Genomic DNA, 24,957 nt, shown 5'->3' on the forward strand with positions numbered 1-24,957 from the left:
AATCGGTTTTCAAGTCCGAGGCCGTAGGCCGAGATCTCATAGGCCGAAAAATCTCATTTTCTGCTCTAGGTGCGAAATATACTATTTTCTACAACTGAGCGTAAAAAAAGAATTTACATACTAAATAATTCTCCTTGTAAAACAGCTTATTTCTTAGAAGAATGTACTTTTTCGCTCGCTAGCCATTTGCGTATGCGCAGTAAATTTTATTTACGCTCGCTGATCATTCGCGCAAGCGCAGAAGAGTTTCTTTACGCTCGCTAATCAGCTGATGGTAAGCAGCTCGCCAAAAGTACGTCAGATCTTAAACTAGAAAGTCGGTAATAATTGCAGTATTGTACCGATTCTGCACTATGCAGCCATGATGGATATCAGTGACGAAGAATTATTACTAACTCCGCCGATATAAGTAATTCAACAGGTTTGGGCAGTTGTAGAAAAATTGTTGTATGTAATTTGCGCGTAATGCTTCTTTGTCGCTCTTGCAAAATTATCACGCTCCGCTTCGCGTCGCGTGATAACTGTTTTGCGCGAGCGATAAAGTCGCGCATTACGCTATTAATACATAAATAGCTATATTAATCGCAAAGTAATCAACGGATTAAAAGAATGAACATAACCACTACTGGAAACACACAGAATTACATTATTTGCGGCGATCTAAAAAAAAAATAGATTGACAAGCTGTAAAATTCGTGTTGAGCATGTTGCATACATAGCCCCTACGATCAGTTAAGTATTTGAAAGCAAAAACCCAAATCCCAACCTAATCTTCTAATATTGGGAAACCTAATCCAAACTTCTCCATAACACATTATTACTAATCCCCAACTAGTTTGCAACTGTGCAGCATAGTTTGCAATTGTTCGACCCCGTTCAAGAAATTTCAATCTATTAAATTCAAATTCCAATTCAAATAATCTTTATTCCTTCTTTACAACATAGGTACTTTACAAAAATAGCAAGCGAGATACATATAGTACACGGAATTCCCCCACAAAGACCAATCGTCTGCGTGTGGAGGAGAGTTCCATGGACAACACATTTGCAATCACAAAATATTTTTTATAATAATTACAAAGTAAATGAATATTTTTTAAAAAATGAGTAAAATAAAGAAATATAACTTATTCATAATGAGAGAGGATGGCTCTGGATTAAAACATTGAATCAACTTATCAGGAAATTAAAGTGATAACATTTAGCAGACTGTGTGTGAGCCTTCACCGAAAACTGGATGCTGTGAGACTAGACAAACTAAAAGAGGATGGCTCTGGATTAAAACATTGAATCAACTTATCAGGAAATTAAAGTGATAACATTTAGCAGACTGTGTGTGAGCCTTCACCGAAAACTGGATGCTGTGAGACTAGACAAACTGAACGGGAACTTAACTTCCCACTTGTCTCAGTATCTCGAGAAATTGTCAAAATGAGCACTTGATTAACTGAGATCTCGACCATGAACTTCCAAGTATCTCAAGAGATGGTCAAAATAGGCACATGATGTAATAAGATCTCGATGAACTGAGACCCTCCACTTGAAAATTGCCTGTAGTTGTCATATATAAAGCAAACGGCTTTCTTTGTTTGGCTACCTTATTCTGCAGTTATTAAACTGTACTTTACCTCACTCTATAGTGAGGTCAACGTTATAGAAGATAGGAGAGCAGCGTGCCGATTCTATGTCTTGCCACCGCCTTCTATTGATGATAACTGATACTAGTATATCTGATGGAATATGAACTGTTCATTCTTGTTTGAAATAATCAGTTATTTGGCAAGAAAATATTTTTTAAATGATTAAATAAATGTATATATAATGATATTGAATATTTTGATAATTGATTATATTTCTACAATATTGTTTGAAAACGATCTGGCAAGGTTGTGGAGGTATGAAATGATAGCGTTTTCTACTTGTCGAATAATAGCCAAGGATAGCAACAGCAATGTCAAATACTGCCATTATAAATACTATTATATTTTACTCGCCAAGAAAATACATTTCCCAATGATTGAATAATAGATTTTCATAATAATTGAGATTGAATAATTTGTTAATTTATCAAATTTCTACATTATTGTTGAAAAACGATCAGACAACGTTGCGGAGTTAGAAAAGGATAGTGCTATCTGCTTGTCGAATAATAGCCAAGGATAGCAACACCATGTTAATCAAATACTGCCATTTTAACGTAGCTCTCACTATAAAACTCTAGCTTGTCATTGAGGGTAAATTCTTTTTCGCCCCACTTGGATGTAATGAGCTGGTTTACGTGCGTCATATGGAGGCCGAAAGTGATTGTTTTCTGACCAGGCCGGTGAAATTTTTACGGCCCTAGGGCTGTAAAATAACCTTGAAGTCAGCTGATTCTGATTTGATGTGAACGTGTTTACAAAATGGTTTATGAAACGGAATCAGTTTTATGCTTCTAGAATTGAATAAAGTATTTTGAAATAAGATAAGATACTATCATTTTATTTGGATGAATGAAATACAAATAAGATATTATAAAGTATTAAAATTCAATTTTCAGAGTATAATAGAGTCTAACCTCAAACCTAATACAGTAGTACTTCATTTATCACAAAACCTGGTGGATAATTTTGGAACTACTTGGGCAATATCCATGGTGCTGAACGTTTTTACAAATAGTTCAAGAAACGGAACCAGTTTATGTTTCTAGAATTGAATAAAGTATTCTGCAATAAGATACTATCATTTTATTTGGATGAATAAAATACAGATTAGATATATATTATAAACTATTCAAATTCGATTTTCAGATTAGGATAGAACTTCTAACCTAAACTTCCGAAGTCAACGACAACAAGCATTAATGACGTTGACATTCAGATTGGCCAAATTTCAAGTGTGCTAAAACAGCTGATCAAAAAACTTTTCATTATTTGTGTTTATTATTCAAGAATCAAAACATTTATAATAATATCATCTTATTGTCATTTGGAAGAATAAAAAGTATAAACTCAACCTCTTACATAATTGAACATAATCTTTTAGGTTATTTAGACAAATCAGAATAAAAATATTTGGACAATTTCCTGATATTCAGATTACCTCAGATTTGCTAGAGCTATGACCTTCCTGTTTTGCTTTCGGAAGTGCCTAATAAACAATATTCTTCTCATAAATATATATTGTTTTATTTTTGTGTGTGGCGAAAAATAGCGTTCGCACCACGGGCAAAAATGTGTTTCCGGCTCTCAAACTTTTCTAGTCCACGGCCTACGGCCTCGGACTTGAAAACCGATTTCGAGCCGGAAAAGTCTCATTTTCGGCCCTAGGTGCGAAATATACTATTAACTTGCCTGAAGTTGTCGTTCAGCTCTATGGTGGTTGTCAGTCAAATGAAGCCGGTTATCAGCCAATGAGGCCGACCCAGGTCCTGTCTTAGTCTGGTAGGACGACTCAAAGCCGGCATGATTCGAATGTCCAGCATGAGTCGGATGTCCGGCGTGAGTCGGATGTCCGTTATGAGTCGGATGTCCGGCGTGTGTCGGATGTCCGGGGATCTGGTGGCCATTTGTCTGCGGTGAACCGTAATGCCTCGCCAGCACAGGTTTTTGTGTCAGCTCCTCTCCGCCAATCCCACTGCTCCTTTAACATTATTTTTTAAACACTCATTTTTGGATTCAAAATGGGTTTACATAATATTCTGAAGACAAAACTTACCCTAGAGATCACCTGGGGTTTACTTCTATATATATATAAAAGCGAAATGGCACTCACTCACTGACTGACTGACTCACTCACTCACTCGCAGTACTAAAAATCTACCGGACCAAAAACGTTCAAATTTGGTAGGTATGTTCAGTTGGCCTTTAGAGGCGCACTAAGAAATCTTTTGGCAATATTGTAACTCTAAGGGTGGTTTTTAAGGGTTTAAAGTTCGTCTTTTAGCATGTATATTCTTCTTATTCTCTTAATTATAATTGAAAAATGTCCATACCATATGTTAATATAGAACTATAATCTAGAGAGAGTACCTCTTCGAAAAAGTTGTTAACTGGTAACTAAATTAATAATTTTGTCAGGTTGGCATTAAGTTCAGTTGACTTTGTTAGGTTGGCACCAAGTTGAAGATTGAAATGCATTTATCGCGGGAAAATTGATTGGGCACTGCTACTTCAATCAGAGCTATTCCTGGGAATATTATATTACTAGCAGTCAGGCTCGCTTCGCTCGCCATATCCGTTTAGCCAGAAGTTTAGTCTGGACCCTCGACTGGATCGTCCTAACATACGATAAAAATACTGATCTCTGGGGAGGCCCTGGGGCCCCAGGGGCTACGCCCCCTGGCTAGACGGATATGACGAGCGAAGCGAGCCTGCGGCTAGTATATATATATATATATATATAAACGCGAAATGGCACTCACTCATTGACTGACTCACTCACTCGCAGAACTAAAAATCTACCGGACCAAAAACATTGAAATTTGGTAGGTATGTTCAGTTGGCCCTTTAGAGGCGCACTAAGAACGGATTTGGAAAAATTTCCAAAGATACGCCCAAAATCTGCGTTTTCCAGCGTTTTCTCAGCTTTATCGAGAACAAATAAACAGAAAATGTTCAAATCTAGTACAGAAGCTCAGCTAGGGTGTAATAATGTTGTGTTAGAAGGAATTTGCAATAACGTCAAATATACGCCAAAATTAGCGTTTTTTCAGGCTTTTTCTCAGATTTATCGAGAACAAATGAACAGAAATTGTTCAAATTTAGTACAGAAGCTAATATAGGGTGTAATAATGTTGTGTTAGGAGGAATTTTAAATAACGCCAAAGATACGCCTAAAATTAGCGTTTTTTCAGTTCTTTCATCAAGTAATAGACAGAAAATGTTAAAATTTAGTACAGAGGTTTAGCTAGGGTCTAAAAATTCTGTATTGAGGTGACTTTTATATTTCATCAAAGATACGCCTAAAATCAGCTTTTCATACGTTTTTCTCAGCCTTTCTGCGTTTTCTCAGTACTTTGACTTTCTGATGGAATGAAGCATGCTCAAATGAAAAATGCAGGAAAGATACGTCGATAAAGTAACAGGTGTTTTTCGAGATCAAATTGACATAATACGTTCAAATTCGGTACAAAGGTTCCGCTGAGGTCTACATGCAGGCGAGCGAAGCGAGCCCGCTGATCTCATTTTTGGACAATCCAGTCGGGGGTCCAGAATTCGGTACAGAGGTTCCGCTGAGGTCTACATGCAGGCGAGCAAAGCGAGCCCGCTGATCTCATTTCTGGACGATCCAGTCGGGGGTCCAGGGGGCTCCGCCCCCTGGCTAGACGGATATGGTGAGCGAAGCGAGCCTGACGGCTAGTATCCTATAATTGAAGAGAACACTCTCTCTTCTATTCAACTTGGTTTTACATGATATATCATCCTATCCTATCCTAACGGAGAAAACACCCAATCTTGGAATTGATTCGAGTTTACATATTATTCTATAAGAAGAGAACAAATTGAACTTTTTGTATTGTAATAATTAATCCCTTTTTCAAAGACATGGATTGAGAGGATCAGAATAGAATTGAAAAGAGAGAGAAAGTGTTGTTCCCATTCCGTTTCTTAATTTAATGATCACTTCGTCGGCAATCAGACAATCGACTCTATAATAGATGAAACATAATTTTAGAAAACCCAGGAAGTTATTTTAAAGGACATGATTAATTATTGAAAGTGGTTCATTTAGAAATTTGAGTGAAAAAGGCTCATGGTTATGAAATTTTGCCATGGACAATTGAATCTACGATGAACGAGAAATTTATGATAGAAAGTTGAATCGTAGATCATGATAAATACAAACCATAACGAATATAAGAAGTTCATTAAGAATTTTCTTAATAAACTTATTAAACTCTCAAAAATTTGTTGAATTACGGTACTGAAAAAATATGTATTTGTTGTGAAAAGTATGAGGCTGAGATGGGCTGGTCATGTGCACAGAATGCCGGAAGGGAGGGTGCCAAAAATGGTGCTAGGAGGCAAACCCGGAGGAAGAAGACTACAAGGTAGATCAAGAAAGCGGTGGGTTGACGATGTGGAGGAGGATTTGCGAAGACTGGGTGTAAGAAGATGGAGAAGAACAGCAGAATGTAGAGAGGGGTGGAAGGATGTGGTTGTGAAGGCTAAGGCTGTAGTGCCAATAATGATGATGATGATGATGATGATCAAAAATATGCATTGTTAACTTATTAAAGTTGCATTTTACTTATTCAACCACCAGCATGACATAGTAAACATATTATTTATGAATATTGCATTCGTTCTATTCATTCGATAAGTAAAAAATTGATAGATAAATGCTTGATTAATTGGATCACATAATTACTAGTATGGTACACCTTTATATTCTCTTTTAGACACGACTATTTATTCTTAGTAATAAAACCATCTCTATTAAAAAAAGAAAAATCTGAGTGGTGCACTCACGCAACTTTCCTTGCCGTTATGAAAATTGATCACCTGACGCTAGTGTACTCGCGCCTCTCAAGTCTACTACTCAAAGATATGAGACAGCTGGTGATAGGTCAATAACGCTGGGAAAACACGAGGTCTGCTATCTCTTCGTAGTGAATGATTTAATAGAACCAAGAGTTTGCAATTTAATAATCACATTTTTCGGATTTCAAGCTTATTTTCAATTTTAGGTGGAAATGTTACTGGATATTAATTGCAGAGATTTTCATGCTCAATCTTTTCCACTTGAAATTTTTCGTTTAAGTTGTATATGAAGGCTGATAATTGGAAATCTAAAATCAATCTTTGCATAGATGGGGTGAAGCTCCTGAAATTTCTACAGATATAGGACTTGTTGCAGTTGATAGAGCTTATCAATGACTATTTCAGGTATGAATTTGATCAAAATCGTTGAAGCCGTTTTCGAGAAAATCGCGAAAAACCCTGTTTTTTACAACATTTTCGCCATTTTAGCCGCCATCTTGGATTGCAATTGATCGAAATTGTTCTTGTCGGATCCTTATAGTTTAAGGACCTTACGTTCCAAATTTCAAGTCATTCCATTAACTGGGAGATGAGATATCGTGTACACACACACACACCACACACACACACACCAATACCCAAAAACCACTTTTTTGGACTCAGGGGACCTTGAAACGTATAGAAATTTAGAAATTGGGGTACCTTAATTTTTTCAGAAAGCAATACTTTCCTTACCTAAGGTAGTAGGGAAAGGAAAGTAAAAATTCTTGAATATAAAAATGAAGAATAAATTCAAAATAATCTTTGAATTCCTTTGGAGGGTCATCTTGTAGTTACCTTGAAATGGAGGTAAGAACAAAATTTGAGTAGCTATCACTGCGTTCCCGCTGCATAACCAACGGTGTAACCGCATTACTTCCGCAGTACTTGAGTCTGAAACAACACACATCTCCGAAGCACATCTTCTCATCCTGATCTCCACTTTTCGAAGTAATTTCTGCATCATCAGCATTTTTCAACTTAGTTTCATTATTATTTCTCAAATCCTCACTCACTGTCGCCGATAATCGTTGCTTAGTCTTCAAACAAGAAGTGAAAGCGCCGTGAATTGTTTTGAAAACCGATGAGCACATTTAATAATTGGAAATCAGATTGAATTTGATCGCACCAAAATTTGGATTCTTCAAACGTAACATTGAATTTTTGAATAAAATTGATTTCCAAAACACTACTCTACAAAATATGTCTTTGTTTACAGTTCGTCATCTCACACTTTTCATGTAGTCTGCACCATATGGTGTAGAAACACATGTTTTTTTCTCTCTTTACATATCATCCTCCCAGTTGTAAATTATCTACATTTTTAAAAAAAAATTTAACACCAACCAAAAATCATCAAACTGTATTTTTATCACCTAGAGATAACAGAGATCTTCGCCTGTATTTCTATGCTAGAATAAATTGAGGATATTTTCAATTTAATGTCTTGTAATCTGAAATATTACATTTTTATGCTTGACTTAATGTGATATTTTCAATTCTAGGTCTTGAGATACTAAATTTGTATTACACTTTCAACTCCGAAGCTTTCATTACTCTATAATTTACTTCATGTCAGGTGAATAGAGATTAATGGAAACTGAATGGTTGGATTGAAAAAATGCCGAGACCTGGCTGACTCAGGTATGGAATTTTTAGGTCACACCTAAACAATTTCAGGGCAGCCGGGACCGACGACCTACCGAGTCCATACGAAACACGATAGTGGCCCAAGATACCTGGCCTGATGACCGAGATAGCTAGATGAATATAGAAAATGAGAAGATTTTAAGGAAATTCAAGTAAGAAACTATAGTATTATTTATCTTTGAAAGCTGATTAACACTTATCCTGATAGAATAGAATGACTGCCTTTATTTTATACCTGGGAGGGCGAAGTTAGGGTGCAGTCGGCCCTCTCTTGCACTTAACCCTTAATAGAAGGATCATAAACGTGAATTGATGATGAAAATTATTTGATCATGAAGTAACTACTAGAGGATACTTTCTCAGTCTCTCTCTTTCTACTCTATATGTGTAGAGAGACATAAATAAAAATATAAATGTGAGTACCCTTTTTGAATTATTTCGTCACGACATGTTTCGGCTACTAATGCCATTATCAAGTCCTAAAGAAAAAAACATTGTGTAGAGAGATGTGTGTAATTTAAAATATTATTCAAATTCATCTAAAACTTTGCTTTACTGTGAGCTATTTTACATAAGTGTATGAAACAGTTTAAATTGTAATATACATTAATAAAATTACTCAATCAGTCAATCAAATACTCTACTGTCTTTAGCTACAACAGGTTTTCCTTGAATACTCTCTCAGCCTCTCTCTACTCTATATGTGTAGAGAGATATGTGAAATTTACAATATTATGTAAATTCATCTGAAACTTTCCTGAGTTGTAAGCTATCGTATATAAGTTTGTAAGCCAGTACATTTATTGTAATCTACATTAATGAAACACTCAACCAGTCAATAAAATTCTCTACAGTCTTCAGCTACAACAGGTTTTCCTTGTTACTCTCTCAGCCCTCAGCCGTATTCCAAGTTTGTGTACACCCAACGCACTTGTGAAAAAAGAAAGTGTCAAGTTTTTTCAGTTCATTAACCTGATTCTTCAATATTTCAGATCAAAGAATACTTTATTACGTGAGCGACAACGAAAACACTGTACACATACACAAAATTTTCCGAACAACGACAAAGTTAACTTTGGAAAAAACTGGGGTCGAGTCACTACTGACAAAACACGAAGAGGTCATTGTGTGGAGCCTTTTAGAACTGGACTGGCGAACTGGAAAGTGGAGAGCTCCTGGGTCGAAGAGAAGGGTGTCGGTACTCAATCACTCTCTTCCTCCTCACGGTCTCCTCCTCCTCCTTCTCCTCCTCCTCCTCACTATACCTGTCCATTATCACTCACGCAACAAACATGAAGCACGCCACTGTCCACTCAGTAGGGTGAATTCATTTCCCCTCCTACCGTCTCTCGTTTCCCCCTCCATTGATTCTGGCCATTGGTCGGTGAAAACATTCCCCCTCTACACCCGCACCCCCTCAGAAAACAACCCTTTCATGACTAACACTAGTCAGTAGCAGTCTTCTGAAGAAATAAACGCTTGTTCATGATAAAATCATTGTTCTACTTAACAATATTATTCGGCTTCAAACTTCTTAAGTGTACTAGGTATACAGCCATTTATTCAAATATTATTGTTATCTTTCGTATCATCTTTACTAGTCAATTCCACATGGTGAATGATTCATGGTGTCCCAATTGAAATAAGAAATTTACATTTTTATCCTTATAACACTTTAATTATTTTACACTTTATGAATATTCATGAAAAACCACTCGATTGAGATGGCTGAAAATATGTTCCATGGTCTCCGAAGAAATTCAGTCTTATTCAATAAATATTATTCCACACTTTTTTATGTATTTGAACACGACATGCAGTCAATTTATTAAGTAAATAATTAAAAATTTTACTTACTGACTGAAGCACTTTCGACCGTCTAGCGATCATTTTCAACACTGCACTGTTCAACAAAGCAGCTCGGAATGGATCAAGAAACCATCACCTTTAAATATTATTCATTTGATGAATAATATATCCACTCATATTCATATGATTTTTTCTCCTCCTTAAATGAAGTCTTCACTCAATATACTCCAATGTGAACCGCGTTTACGACAGCTTGGTCAATTGAGTTTGCAACAAATTTCGGCAATTGTTTTTGCCAATTTCATCAAAAGCACAGCAACATTTTGTCGTCAACTTGTAGAATCCTTGTTTTCAACAAACTTTTTGTTCCCACTCAGTGTTCCTCTACACCGACTACGCACTCAGGGAAAAAATTGATAACTTTTGATGCTCTACATTTGATAACAGAGCTTGTTCCCACAAGAATAATTGATGAATGTTTTGTTGAAACTATTTTTGGAAAAAATATTGTTTAAAACTTTGGTATAAAAGCAGCTTCAGATACCACAGATAAAAACCATCCAGTGCTCCATAATATTATCATAAATTTAAGGTAGCATGAGAAGATATGGTATAGGGAATTTATGTTCCAATTTACAATGTTGACTCAAGCCGAGAGTCCCAGTAGTTATTTTTGGAGTAACTATGTGATAACGTTACTATGAAGAAACTATGACGGTGGTAGTCTCTCATACTGTGCCGCTCGCAGATACTGTGTTATATTCTCATACTGTGTCATTCTCTCATAATGTTGGATACCAAGCTAACTTGGACAAGTCACATTGATTGGGTGTGTGGACGACTCAGCAGGGTGGTGTTTCTGTTAAGACGACTGAAAAATCTTGTTCCTCATCAGTATTTGAAGATTTCATACTTTGGGTTTTTCCAAAGTGTAATGATGTACAAGCTTATTCTCTGGGGTGGGGCAGCTAATGTGGGAAGAATTCTATTACTCCAGAAAAAAGTACTGAGAATAATGACTGGTTCAGACTACTATGCGCATTGTCGTCCTCTTTTTAAATCACAGCATATTATGACAGTCTTCAGTTTGTATGTTATGCTCCTTCTGATAAAAGTGAAAAATGAGTTGCATACTTTGAAGTGTAGATCAGAAATGCATAGACACGACACTAGACAGAGTAATTATTTGAATGTTCCCCCTGTAAGATAGAGAAAGTTGCAGTGTCAATCTGACGTTCTATCAATAAGAGCTTTCAATAGATTACCGTTGTGTTCCAGGAATCTAAGTATATCTGTTTTCAAAACAAATGTGAAAAGGATGCTTTTAGAGAACCCACTGTACAGTGTTGGAGAGTTCTTTGATCTCCCTTGTGATAATATAAATAATTTATTACAAGCTGACTGATATATTTATATAATTACGAGAATTGTTATGCTATAATTATTGATTGATGTTTATAGGTATGTTGTAACCTGTATTTTTTATATTGAGATGTTTATATGTGACATGGCCCACTGTACTATTTCAAGTATTTATCGACTAATAAATATATTTCTATTTCTCATACTGTGCCGTTCTCACCACCAAGCCAAAACAATAATAATAGACAGCAGGCGACAGTAATCGGCTCGAGTTAACAAAAAGTCGGTTTGAAATTTGAAATATGAACGACCTATACCATGGGATATCTTGTTACGCTATCTTTGATCCATGATGTTATACTGTAGAAGTGGTAGGTGATAATATTTTTCCTCTAGTATTAAAATACGAAAATAGAAACCCATCAAAAGAACCCAAGATGTTCTCAAGCAATGCTCTATTAAAATTCAGTAACTCATCAATCACTAATTCAATGAGCTTTCTCTTGGAAAATTAATCATGTGGTTTCGACCTTGAGCAAGCAGAATTTTGTTGTCACAAATGGTAGGTCATGTAGTTAACTGGAACCTACATATTTAAGGAGGGTCTTATCGATTTGTCAGATAACGACAATTTTTCAGAGAAATCTATCTCAGAACAAGTTCACTTCGACAAATTACTTTGAGGATGGGCTATGGGCAATAGAAGAATATGATACCTAATGGAATTTTGATAATAGCTCATTGCAACCTAGGAGATAATCAACGGAGATGTCTGTGATAGGTCACCATATCGTCGACATATTTGTGATCACTCTTTTGAAGTAGAATTTTTTAGTTGAAAATCACTCCCAGGGCCCCGTTGCATGAGAAAATACAAGCTAATATTTTAGTAATTTCCTATTCTAATAAACAGCTGACTACTAATATTATTAGTTATTATTGTAATTACTCATGCAATAGGTTCTTGGTGGTTCGGAACTCACTTGAAGCTGTTGGTCCACTCTTCTTACCAACATCCATTCCATTATATAAACACAAGCCTAGAGCCATAGCCACCTCTATTAGAGGTAGAGCTCATGTGGTTATCATTCTCAGAAAAAAGTGTTTGATAAAAGTCATTGCTAATTGAAAATATTTGTTTCTCTTTTCCGATAGGTTTTATCATAGAGAAACAATAGCGTAAGTAGATATTCCATGGTATAGGGCGTTTATGTCGCAACTTTTACTGTTATCTCAAGCCGATTACAGTAGATTATTGTCAATTTTTACTTTTTTGTTGGGGTGAGAGTGTATGAACGGCATAATTTGAGAGACTACCAGCGTCACACATCTGCATGGGAAAGAAGTACGTGAACTATCGGCTTGGGATAACAGTAAAAGTTGCGACATAAACGCCCTATACCATGGGATATCTAATATGCTATCGTTTCTCTATGGTTTTATTCTGTCTGAAGCTCATATCTATCTAAAGGTTGGATGAAAAGTCAGAGGAAGGTAGCTAGTGTTTTATAGAAAGTTTTTCCCAGTACCGTGTTAGATGAGATTATTCTAGAAAAGATGGAAATTAATTAAAATAATTAAATTGGAATTTAAATTAATAGAGAATGCATTTATTCAAATGCTAATAGATATAGTTATTATTAACGAAAATCCTAAATAAATGCTGTAAATCACCTCGAAGACTTCTGCTACTGCAGACATTAACAACAGGGTTAACAGCAAAATGGAAATTCGATGAGAACTACAATCCAAAAATTAGATGCCACATGCCTGTTCCCGGGCTGGCGACTAATTTTTGGATAGTAATTCTCATCGAATTTCCATCTATTTATTTATTTATTTATTTATTTAATTACAATATGGGCGCATACAGGGCAAGCCCCAAAAATTGCTCCCCAATCAAAACAATAGAAAATACATCAATTTCTTAAAAATATATATTTTAACACAATAAACAAAATATACTCCTGAAAATAATAAAAATAACAAAAAAAGCAAACTACAAAACTGAATAAAGTTATAAAACTAAGCGTGATAAACTAAAAAAAAAAAAAAAAAAAAATTAACTGATAAACTAAAAACTAATAAAATAAAATAAAAATAATAATCAAAATCTGAATAATATAATGCGAATTTAGATAAAATTGATTGAAAAAAAGAGATGCAAAAATAAAATCATTACTAATAAGAGGAAATTTATATAAATTTTATGAGAGATGAAGATGCTGATGATGATGATGATGATGCTGGAGATGATTCTGACAATGAAGATGATGATGATGACTATGGAGACCAGGGTGAAGAGAAAAGAAGATTCAAAAAAAAAGATAATAACCTACATAGAATTACCGGCGGAAAGATGGTGGGTATAGGGCTGCTCAAGCTTTCTTGAACTGCAAAGTTGACAAATGAAATGGATCAAGATGAGCTCCACAAAGATTAAAAAGACACATCATACGATTAACTGGAGAATTATAGTGATTATTGGTTCTGCACTGAGGAAGCTGGAACCTAAAACTGGAACGCCGAGCCACTTGGGGGACATAGATGTTAAGCAAAGAAAGAAGGTAAGAAGAAGATCTAGCTGTTAACCCTGTTGTCAATGTCTGCAGTAGCAGAGGTCTTCGGGGTGATTTACAGCATTTATTTAGGATTTTCTAAATTTGAAATATAATTATCAAACTCATCATATTATCTACTTTGCCTCACCATATCTCAGCCTCATTGAGTAATCGCAGCAAAATTGTGTTCTCATTTAAATGAGGAAGGTTTAAAACAAGTAATTAATATGAAAAGATTATCAGTTTTGGAATTCATTTAACATTACCATTGAACAATGGAGCCATCTGAATAAAATACAGCATCTATTTCAACTCTAATCTATTCAGCTCTCATTCAATACCAAATGTAAGTAAATTTCGAGTGTCTCAAGTTCTCTTTTGAGAAAACTTTTTATAGACTACATCATTTATTCAACTCTAATATATTTCAGCTCTTATTCAAAGAGAGTTGTGTCTCAAGTTATCTTTTGAGAAAACTTTTTATAGACAAGTAATTGTTTTAAAAATAATGCCGTTCATACACTCTCACCCCAACAAAACAGTAAAAATTGACAATAATCAACATTAATCTTGAGATAACAGTAAAAGTTGCGACATAAACGCCCTAAACCATGGGATATCTACTTACGCTATTGTTTCTCTATGATAAACCCTACCGAAAAAAAGAAACAAATATTTTCAATAAAATATTCTAACTCTAATCTTTTCAGCTCTCATTCAAAACTGAATGCTCAGTATATTTTGTTTTGGAATAAGCGTCTCAAGATATCTTTGAAGAAAACTTTTATGCTAGTCACGAGAAAAAAATACGGTCAACAACCCTACAGCTACCTGTTCACACTATTGCATGCAGAGACCTCGTTCTGTATTCACTGTTACTTGAAAAAACACCGGTGTAGGATTCTCCTATGAATGCAAATATATAGGGCATTGCTGACAAATTCAAACGGGAAATATCATAGAGATTCGAGTTCATGTGGCGAGCCGCCCATTCTTGACGTAAATATCAATACTTGCAAGCAGATAACACACTTCTAATCATGTATTCATGTTTGTTGAAACTTTTTCGCTTTTGTTCCATTGCATGTGGCAAATTACATTCATCAGCTCCACTACAATAGATAGACGTACGCGGATGGCCCATTACGTTCAAAATGCAGACCACAATGCACTAGTAGTTCTGTGTACAGTAGACCTCACGCAATATTCTCATCCACAAGTACCTGATGTCAACTGTTTTAAATGTCAACAAACTCAGTTCAAGTTTGGATTTGTATTCCATAATTATGATATAATTCATCCAGTTCCGTGATGATTTTTCTATCTGATGAAAATTAATTTTAGAATCAAAAATATTATAATTTCTCCAGCATTATTTAGTTCATTTGTTTACTTTTATTCAACTATTAAATTAGATTTTTTGAATGTGAGAATATTGATACTGATGGGCACGCATAATAATACCATGACTGCAAAACAAAATATTGAAACCAAAGACCTTAAAGCTGCGATAAGACCAAATTTATCAAAAAAATGTTAATAACTCAATCCTTATAGATTACTAGCCGTCAGGCTCGCTTCGCTCGCCATATCCGTCTAGCCAGGGGGCTCCGCCCCCTGGACCCCCGACTGGATCGTCCAGGAATGAGATCAGCAGGCTCGCTTCGCTCGCCTGCATTTTTCATTTGAGCATTTTTATCATATGTTAGAACAATCCAGTCGGGGGTCCAGACTAAACGTCTGGCTAAACGGATATGGCGAGCGAAGCGAGCCTGACGGCTAGTAATATAATATTCCCAGGGTTGAAGTAGCAGTGCCCAATCAATTTTTCCGCGATAAATGCATTTAAATCTTCAACTCGGTGCCAACCTAACAAAGTCAACTCAACTTAATGCCAACCTGACAAAATTATTAATTTAGTTGCCAGTTAACAACTGTTTCGAAGAGGTACTCTATCTAGATTATAGTTCTATAGTAACATATGATATGGAAATTTCAATTATAATTAAGAGATTGGGAGAAGAAGAATATACATGCTAAAAGACGAACTTTAAACCCTTAAAAACAACCCTTAGAGTTAAAATATTGCCAAAAGATTTCTTAGTGCGCCTCTAAAGGGCCAACTGAACATACCTACCAAATTTGAATGTTTTTGGTCCGGTAGATTTTTAGTTATGCGAGTGAGTGAGTGAGTGAGTGAGTGAGTGAGTGAGTGAGTCAGTGCCATTTCGCTTTTATATATATAGATAATAGATTGAACATAACTTATCATACACATGATGAACATATGTGTTTGTCAACTTCCGTTCAATCTAATAGAATCTATAAGGATTAAGTTATAACCATTATTTGTTAATAACTTTGGTGTAAACCCAGCTTAAAGATGCACACCTGTTTAATGTCTTTGATTGAAACTATAGACCTTATACAAATACAGTAATAGACTGGCTTCTTACACATCTGTGTAATCACTTGTCAGCTGATTTATGATGAATAATTCTATAGTCTGATTTTTACTTTCCTTGCCCTATTACCATAGGTACAAGGAAAGTATTGCTTTCCGAAAATTAAGGTAGGGACCTACCCCAATTTCTAAATTTCTGTATGTGTGTGTGTGTGTGTGTGTGTGTGTGTGTGTGTGTGTGTGTGTGGTGTGTGTGTGTGTGTGTATATGAGTGTATGTGCGTCTGTGTACACGATATCTCATCTCCCAATTAACGGAATGACTTCAAATTTGGAACGTAAGGTCCTTGCAATATAAGGATCCGACACGAACAATTTCGATCAAATGGGATTCAAGATGGCGGCTGAACTGACGAAAATGTCAAAAACAGGGTTTTTCGCGATTTTCTCGAAAACGGCTCCAACGATTTTGATCAAAGTTATACCTAAAATAGTCATCGATAAGCTCTATCAACTGCCACAAGTCTCATATGTGTAAAAATTTCAGGAGCTCCGCCCCATGTATGCAAAGTTTGATTTTAGATTTTCAATTATCAGGCTTCAGATACAATTTAAACAAAAAAAATCGAATGGAAAAGATTGAGCATGAGAATCTCTACAATTAATGTTCAATAACATTTTCACCTAAAATTGAAAATAAGCTCGAAATTCGAGAAAATGTGATTATCCAATTGCAAACTGTTGACAACTGTTGATTCTATTAAATGATTCACTATGAAGAGATAGCAGACTTCGTGTGTCTCCAGCGTTACTGTCCTGACACCAGCTGGTCAAATCTTTGAATAGTAGACTTGAGATGCGCGGGAGCACTTGCGTCACGTGATCAATTTTCATAATGACAAGGAAAGTTGTGTGAGTGCGCCACACCAGATTTTTACTCTAATATTGGCATATGAAGGAGGCTCTTTTTTCCTTTTATGTTATCCTTGAAATGCAAAATTTCCAAAAACCTTGTATATTCGTCGACGCGCAATTAAAAAAGGAACATACCTGTCAAATTTCATGAAAATCTATTACAGCGTTTCGCCGTAAATGGGCAACATATAAACATTTAAACATTAAGAGAAATGCCAAACCGTCGACTTGAATCTTAGACCTCACTTCGTTCGGTCAATAAATTTACAATTTTTGTATTCTGATTCCTTGTAGTTCTAGAACCAATCGGAAAAAGTTTTGTAATTTTAATTTGTAGCTGTTATTGGATAGAGTGAACTCCAGGAATAGATATTTTGCATTGTTGGTCATCTATAATATCTATAACATAAAGGTAGGTGCACACAGATCGTCATCGGACGAACGGCACGCATCGGACGGATCGGACGATTAGATTTGATGGACTGTTTTCAATTGGAGTGCGCATACCTATCCGCATCATATAGGTTTGCGCACTCCAATTGAAAACAATGCATCAAATCTAATTGTCCGATCCGTCCGATGCGTGCCGTCCGTCCGATGACGATCTGTGTGCGCCTACCTTTATAAAGAAAACAACTGGCTTATACACGTGCCGGATAGGAAAATTATGGTTGACGCTGTAATATTACATTTTTTTTTATTAAAATCCAATCTTCAATTCGATATTCAAAATATTAATAACACTTGATAGCAAATATCGGTGTAATCGATATGCAGACTAAACTTTCACCAGGAATTTATCAGATACACTTGTGTTGAACATCTTACTGTAATAAAGTAAGATGATTGTAATAAAGATGATTAAATAAGATGATTACTGTAATAAAGTAAGATTTCTGAATTAACAGATAATTCTAAACAACATAAAGGGTAAATAAATTTATAATAACTTTAAAAATAAAGTTTTATTGAGTATAATAAATGAAATTTGTAGAGTTGTATTCTTTATTAGTGAGGATGGCATTGATGACGTTTTTAAGGTGTGTCTTTTGAGAAAGCAAGCTACATAGCTCCCTCAGAAAAAAATGGCTGCTGGCTGAAATAGAATCGTTTTTTCCCTGTTGAAAATTTTCTGTTTAAATGAAGTTTAAAATGTTTTATTTGAGATTTGAATAATTTTATCATTTTCTCAATGTGTGTTGAATGTATCATATAATTTTGAAGTCTGTAGCCAAACAAATGAATTCAATATGAAGAGATAAGTATTTTAGCTTGTAAGATTCTATTTTTAAGTGTCAAATGGTTTTGTTCAGTAAATTTTCGTGTAAATTGCCCAAAGTTTTATGAAAATTATATTAAGTTGATTTACTCTGAACTGAATTTCTTATTCATAAGCATTAGATCCATTAATGATATATCAAGATATCAGCTTATTTGGAGCCGATGACTTTCCTTAGATGATAGGTGAAAGCTATCCAACCTACTATTAGGATGAATTTGGTAGCATTGCAACGCATCATCACGTCCGAACTACTGGACTGATTATCTTGAAATTTTGCATATAGACTCTTAATTAACCAAGGATGGTTATAGGCCTATAGTCAATTCTTCAAAGATTTCATTACGTTAATTTTTCAGTTTACCAAGTTTCAAAATAGACCCTTGCCAAGCACGGGTTTCCTGCTAGTTGTGTATAAAAAATCATATAAAGATACAAAGAATTAGACCAGTCTATCAAAATGAAATGCCTATTTTTAGGAATACCTCCTGGGAGCTGATGAGTTAGTGTGCCTTTATTCCTCAAGGAAATCTAGACACTAGTTCAAAACGATCCAGTTTCAAGATATAGTGATATATTTTCAATCTGAATGTACAAAGATTCTCAAATATTTGCTGGTTCTTAAATCAAAACTTTGTACTTTTAACTTTTGAAGCTTTTATTGCTACAGTTTTGTGAGATGATATTTTTTTCTCGATAGTTATACTTTTATTTCAAGTGTACTCTAGTGTTGCAATAACATCTTCTTTTCCAATATCATTACAATGGATGAGTTCTGGGTTCGTCCATAGAGAAACATTAGCGTAAGTAGATATCCCATGGTATAGGGCGATTATGTCGCAACTTTTACTGTTATCTCAGGCTGATTACTGTCGATTATTGTCGATTATTTTTACTGTTTTGTTGGGGTGAGAGTGTATGAATGGCTCAATATGAGAGACTACCAGCGTCACACAGCGTCACGGGAAAGAACTACGTGGACTATCGGCTTGAGATAGCAGTAAAAGTCGCGACATAAACGCCCTATACCATGGGATATCTACTTACGCTATTGTTTCTCTATGGTTCGTCTAACTAAACAAAGCCTTAATGCAGATGTTAAGTTATTCGACCTTTAAGGCTGTTCGGTAAAAGCTTTTTTTTTTTAAATTGGATAATCTTTTTCAAAATAATTGTTAAGATCATCATAAGAGTAAGAAAAAGTGGCAACTGGAATTTTCTCAAGTGGTCTAATAAGCGAGTTATGGGTTGTTGAAAGTGCTAACTCCGTTTTCTTTCCAGAACATAAACGGTTTCGAATTTTCCATTGGAGTTTTTTTTTAATACATTCAGTATATCATTGGCTCTGTATCATTTCTTTCAAGTAGGGATTTTATTCACCCATCAGAATATTTTGATATGTTACACACGCCCCTGAATTTGAATTCAAAATATTTTGAGAATCAACAATGTATTTAATACAAAATTCTTTCTTCAACATATCGACATAATCTATAATTTATCTACCAAAAACACTCAAAAATCACAACAATTCGCAGACCTTATCTGCTTACGCCCCCCTTAGATCTTCATCAAATATAATAAGAAATTCTCCCTATCAACACAAAAAATATCACAAATACAACATCTTAAATACATTTCCTCCTTATAACCTAATACAGTACTTTTCAAATTTGCTGCTTGCAATGGTGCCAACTTATCTTCATACAATACACATTTGACTCTCATATAACAGATTTCTTTCAAAAATAATTTCGATTAACAAATTTTTTGGGCTTATACTCCATTACAATTTCTAGGTCTTAATATTAATAATATTCTATAGATCAGGTACAATTCTTCTTTTTTGCTATACATTGGGTTTTGGCTTTGATGGTAACTCATTTCAATTGAGGTTTCTCCAGTAACAACATGGCATAAACAATGGTAATAAAATATAAAACATATAAATAAATATATTAACATTAATAAATACATAAATAACAATATATAAAGAGCTTTTTTGGGAACAATTTCTTGTTTTCATAAACATATGTTTGAGGGCTACATACTTGATTTGGGTGGCTTTGGCTAGATGACTACTTTCTAGATATCCGTTTCCTATGTCATAATTTCTTAATTTCTATTCTATGGTACAAACTAACCTATTCATCACAATTTTCACATTTTAAGGTAATTTACTTAATTTATTTTTACTATCCCCGCTTGTGTCCTTTTTTATATGATGTTGATTACTAAAATACATACTTAAAAAATTGTTCTTTGATTCTTTCAGGCTTCTAATGGTTGGAAGGAATCAAAAGTTGGATTAGTTGACATGCGGTTCTATGCCAAGATTAAATTTATTATGACAGGTCAGTAATTGGTTGATAATGATGTTTTCCTTTGACTTCTTATCATATTTACTTCAAATTCTACGATATTGCATGTAAAAATTTCGTGGTTTTCCCATATATTCTTGCATTTCTGTGTTGACATTGAAGTAGGCCGATTAGGTTATCTGCTATCGATTTGTGAGGCTGTCCTGTTGATAATTTATCCTTCATAAATTTAAAGCCCTGGTATCTGGTATATTTTTTTCAAATAACTCCTTGCTCCTTTAATAGTAATCTCTTTTAATTGATCCAAAGCCCTCCATTTATTTTCTTTCAATACTATCCACATAGTTTCTCTATCAACAACCTTAATCATATCAGGAAACAGTTTCGTAAGACAAGATTTCTCATAGGCCATAAATTTCTTCAATAATATTATCCCCTTCATTATTTCATTAACATCACAATTTTTTGCAAACATCACGGCCTTAATATCAAACAATTTCACCATACAAGATTTCCAACAGTCAACAAATTCCTTCAACAATAACATGGTCTTAATTATAACATCAATAGCATCACTTTTCAATATTATCACAGCCATGGTAATCCACACAATACAATAAATCAGAACACTAATAATTTCTTTAATAATATAACCTCTCATCATATAGTAGCCAGGTACTTCCATTTCTTAATATAATTCCTTATTTCTTTCACTCTTCTTAGACACCGTTTATCCTTCATCAATCTCCTTTGGTAATCCACTTTATTATTATCCACGCATGTTTCGGTTTTATCCCATTTATTTGGTCCATTTTTCCGGTCACATCGCTGAGCAGCTCCCTTAAAGCGTATGTGCCGTGGATGCATGACGTCGATCCTCTATCCTCCATCCTGGGGTCTGTCCAGTATCCTCCTTGGGCGTTTGAAACGTGCATGCGGCCTCCATCGGCGCGCGCGGTACCTCCCTCGTCTCTTCTGCCTCCCGGCCTTGCGGTGCATGCTACTCTTCTCCCGAATGCCGTCCTCTCGTTCTTCCATCTTGAGGTCCTTGGTCTGCCTCGGTGGGGTCGAATGATGCGCGGGTGTAGTGTTCAAAGGCAGTATATCACATGTAGGCTCCATATTTGGCAATTCCTTTGCAGCATCTTGGTGTTCCTCGGTGGTGGGTTGCTCCTCCTGGCGACTGTTTATATTTGGTAGTGATTCTTTGGTGGCGAGTTGCTCTTCGGTGGGGAACAGTATGCTTAATAGGGGTTGATGTTTGCGGTTTGTTTTATTTGCATGGTGGGCGGCGGTTTTTTGTGGTAGGCTGTCTTGTATTGGCTTCTGTTTTTCTTATAATATTTTCGGTAAATCGTTCCTACAAGTATTATGTGATGCTGAAGTATCTTTATTTTCTTTATTTGTTTTTTCTGAGCTTGTATGTGTTATATCGGGGGTATCATATATTCATAATTTGGATGTAGTCTTCTCTGTGTCTGGTGGTAGGTTATCTTGTATTTTTTGTTGATTTGATCTGGACGCATGCTCTATGGTGTAATTTATACTTATTTGTTGTGTTGGCGGTTTATAATTTCTGTTATAATTATTATTGTGAACATAACCATTATTAGTGTTCAATCGATCACGGCCATCATAATAATTTATTTGATAGGTTTGCTGTGGATAATGGTTTGTTGGACGATTTTGAAAACTTTTATTATTCCAATTATTATTTTGTTTATGATCATAGCGGTGTTCAAATTGAGGAGTAGATCAGGAACGATCTTACGGTGCCGGTTCATAAGCTTGGCTGGTGTACTGATTAATCATTGAATTATGTTCATTTTGTGTATACGACTGATCTGACCGGTGATTTGATATTGCCATCACAGATTGTATGCTGTATAAATGATTATTAGATGTTTGCAACCAGTTATTGGCTGTGTAGCCAATGCTGTTCTGACTCGGAAGGGTAGTTTTTTCAAGATTATATTTGCTAAAACAGAATCACTTACTGGCTCATCTAACTAAGCATTTTTCAATTTAATTGTAGTAACAAAATTGATGTATGTGTCGTCTGTCCTAGGATTATATTCGCTAGCAATGATATTGGCTAGTGTATCCATTTGTCTATTTTTTACTCCAATATTGTTCCAGGAAAGCTGCACTGAATTCGTCTAACATCCTGAATTTGCGATTATGGATCTGGAAAAACATCAAACTAATATGCGTTTTTTCGCGATTTATGCCAAAATAAACAAGTTATCGAATTTACAAAAAATGTTACTTATCATTTATGAACGATATGGGGAATAAAATGTTTTAGTTTAGAAAGATACATTTTTTGAATTTTAAGAGAAGTTCTGTTAATATAGTCGAAACCGTTTATGATCTGGAAACAAAACGGAGTTAGCACTTCAACGACCCACAACTCGCTTATTAGACCACTTAAAAAATTTCAGTTGCCACTTTTTCTCACTCTTATAATGACCTTAACAATCATATTGGAAAAGATTATACAATTTGAATGAATAAAAAAGTGTACCAAACAGCCTTAATATTGTTAAAGGTGAAATTCCATGATATGATGAAAATCAACTAAGAGAAAATACATAAAATTATTCTCCTAACTCAAACTCCCAACTACACTCTACGATTCACTTCTTTCATTTTCAAAAGTACTATTTTAAAAATCTGGTGTGGCGCACTCACACAACTTTCCTTGCCGTTATGAAAATTGATCACATTACGCTAGTGTTCACGCGCATCTCAAGTCTACTATTCTAAGATTTGAGCCAGCTGGTGACAGGACAATAGCGCTGCAGACACACGAAGTCTGCTATCTCTTCATAGTGAATGATTTAATAGAATCAACAGTTGCCAACAGTTTTCAATTGAATAATCTTATTTTCTCGAATTAGAGATTATTTTCAATTTTAGGTGAAAATGTTACTGAACATTAATTGTAGAGATTTTCATGCTCAATCTTTTTCACTCGAAATTTGTTGTTTAAATTGTATCTGAAGCCTGATAATTGGGAATCTAAAATCGAACTTTGCATAGATGGGGCGGTGCTCCTGAAATTTTTACAGATATGAGACTTGTGGCAGTTGATAGAGCTTATCAATAACTATTCTTGGTATGAATTTGATAAGAATCGTTGGAGGCGTTTCCGAGAAAATCGCAAAAAAACCTGTTTTTGACAACATTTTCGCCATTTTAGCCGCCATCTTGAATTGCATTTGATCGAAACTGTTCGTGTTGGATCCTTATATTGTAAGGACCGTAAGTTCCAAATTTCAATTTATTCGGTTAATTGGGAGATGAGATATTGTGTAGCCTACACAGGCGCACATACACTCGTACACACACACACACACACACAAACAGATCAATACCCAAAAACCACTTTTTTGGACTCAGGGGACCGTGAAACGTATAGAAATTTAGAAATTGGGGTAAATTTCACCTTAATTTTTTTTCGGAAAGCAATACTTTCCTTACCTATGGTAATAGGGCAAGGAAAGTAAAAAAGTGTATAAAACCGTTTAGTTGGAAAATACAAATTTATTACAGGATGAGTACAGTTTTCCGGTTGCAAACAGCAAAATCCAACCTGATTACAGCAAAAAATAATTTATTTGAAACAGCAGCATGTGAGAGAACAACTGTTGTACCGAGCCGAGGTTGAACGGTCAGAGGTGATACATAAAAAATTGCTGTCAAACCAACCCCTCAACACCATCCAGCAAACAACCCCCCCCCCACTCCAGTCTGGCGCACGCGAATTTCACAGTGGTCGTCCGATTTTGTTTCACACCCTCACATACACCTCACCACTTCCAATCCTTTTATATTGATCAACGAAGGTGACCAGCCGTGTTTTTGACGTCAAACACAATTTTCCAGCAAGTAAAAATGAACGGAATGTTTTCAAATGGAGATAAAATACATTACCAGAGAAAACTTATTTTCCTATTCTATTACATTGCTAAGATTTGCACTCGGTTGCACTAAAGCCTGTTAGACTTCAAATGAGAGTAACTACCACAAGAAGCAATTAGAAGCCTCCTCTGCAAGAAAGACTTTCCTGATTGGTAATTATTTAGATAATTAGAAATAAGAGAATTTCAAGAGAATTTCAAGAGAATATTATAATATAAGAGAATCAT

At 35.2% G+C, this 24,957-nt stretch overlaps 1 protein-coding gene across 4 annotated transcripts in view; it reads right to left on the reverse strand.

Moving 5' to 3' along the window:
* Window positions 1-24,957, reverse strand: part of LOC111060470 — a 131,790-nt gene that overhangs the window by 24,503 nt on the left and 82,330 nt on the right. For 3 of the 4 annotated variants that reach the window (XM_039429166.1, XM_039429167.1, XM_039429164.1), the window contains exon 12: window positions 3,333-3,621. In XM_039429166.1, the coding sequence (XP_039285100.1) occupies window positions 3,333-3,621 (289 nt within the window). The remainder of the gene's footprint in view (window positions 1-3,332; window positions 3,622-24,957) is intronic. The other variant, XM_039429165.1, reaches the window with a different exon arrangement.

This window comes from Nilaparvata lugens, chromosome 5 (genome assembly GCF_014356525.2).
Source record: "Nilaparvata lugens isolate BPH chromosome 5, ASM1435652v1, whole genome shotgun sequence".
Taxonomy (NCBI): domain Eukaryota; kingdom Metazoa; phylum Arthropoda; class Insecta; order Hemiptera; family Delphacidae; genus Nilaparvata; species Nilaparvata lugens.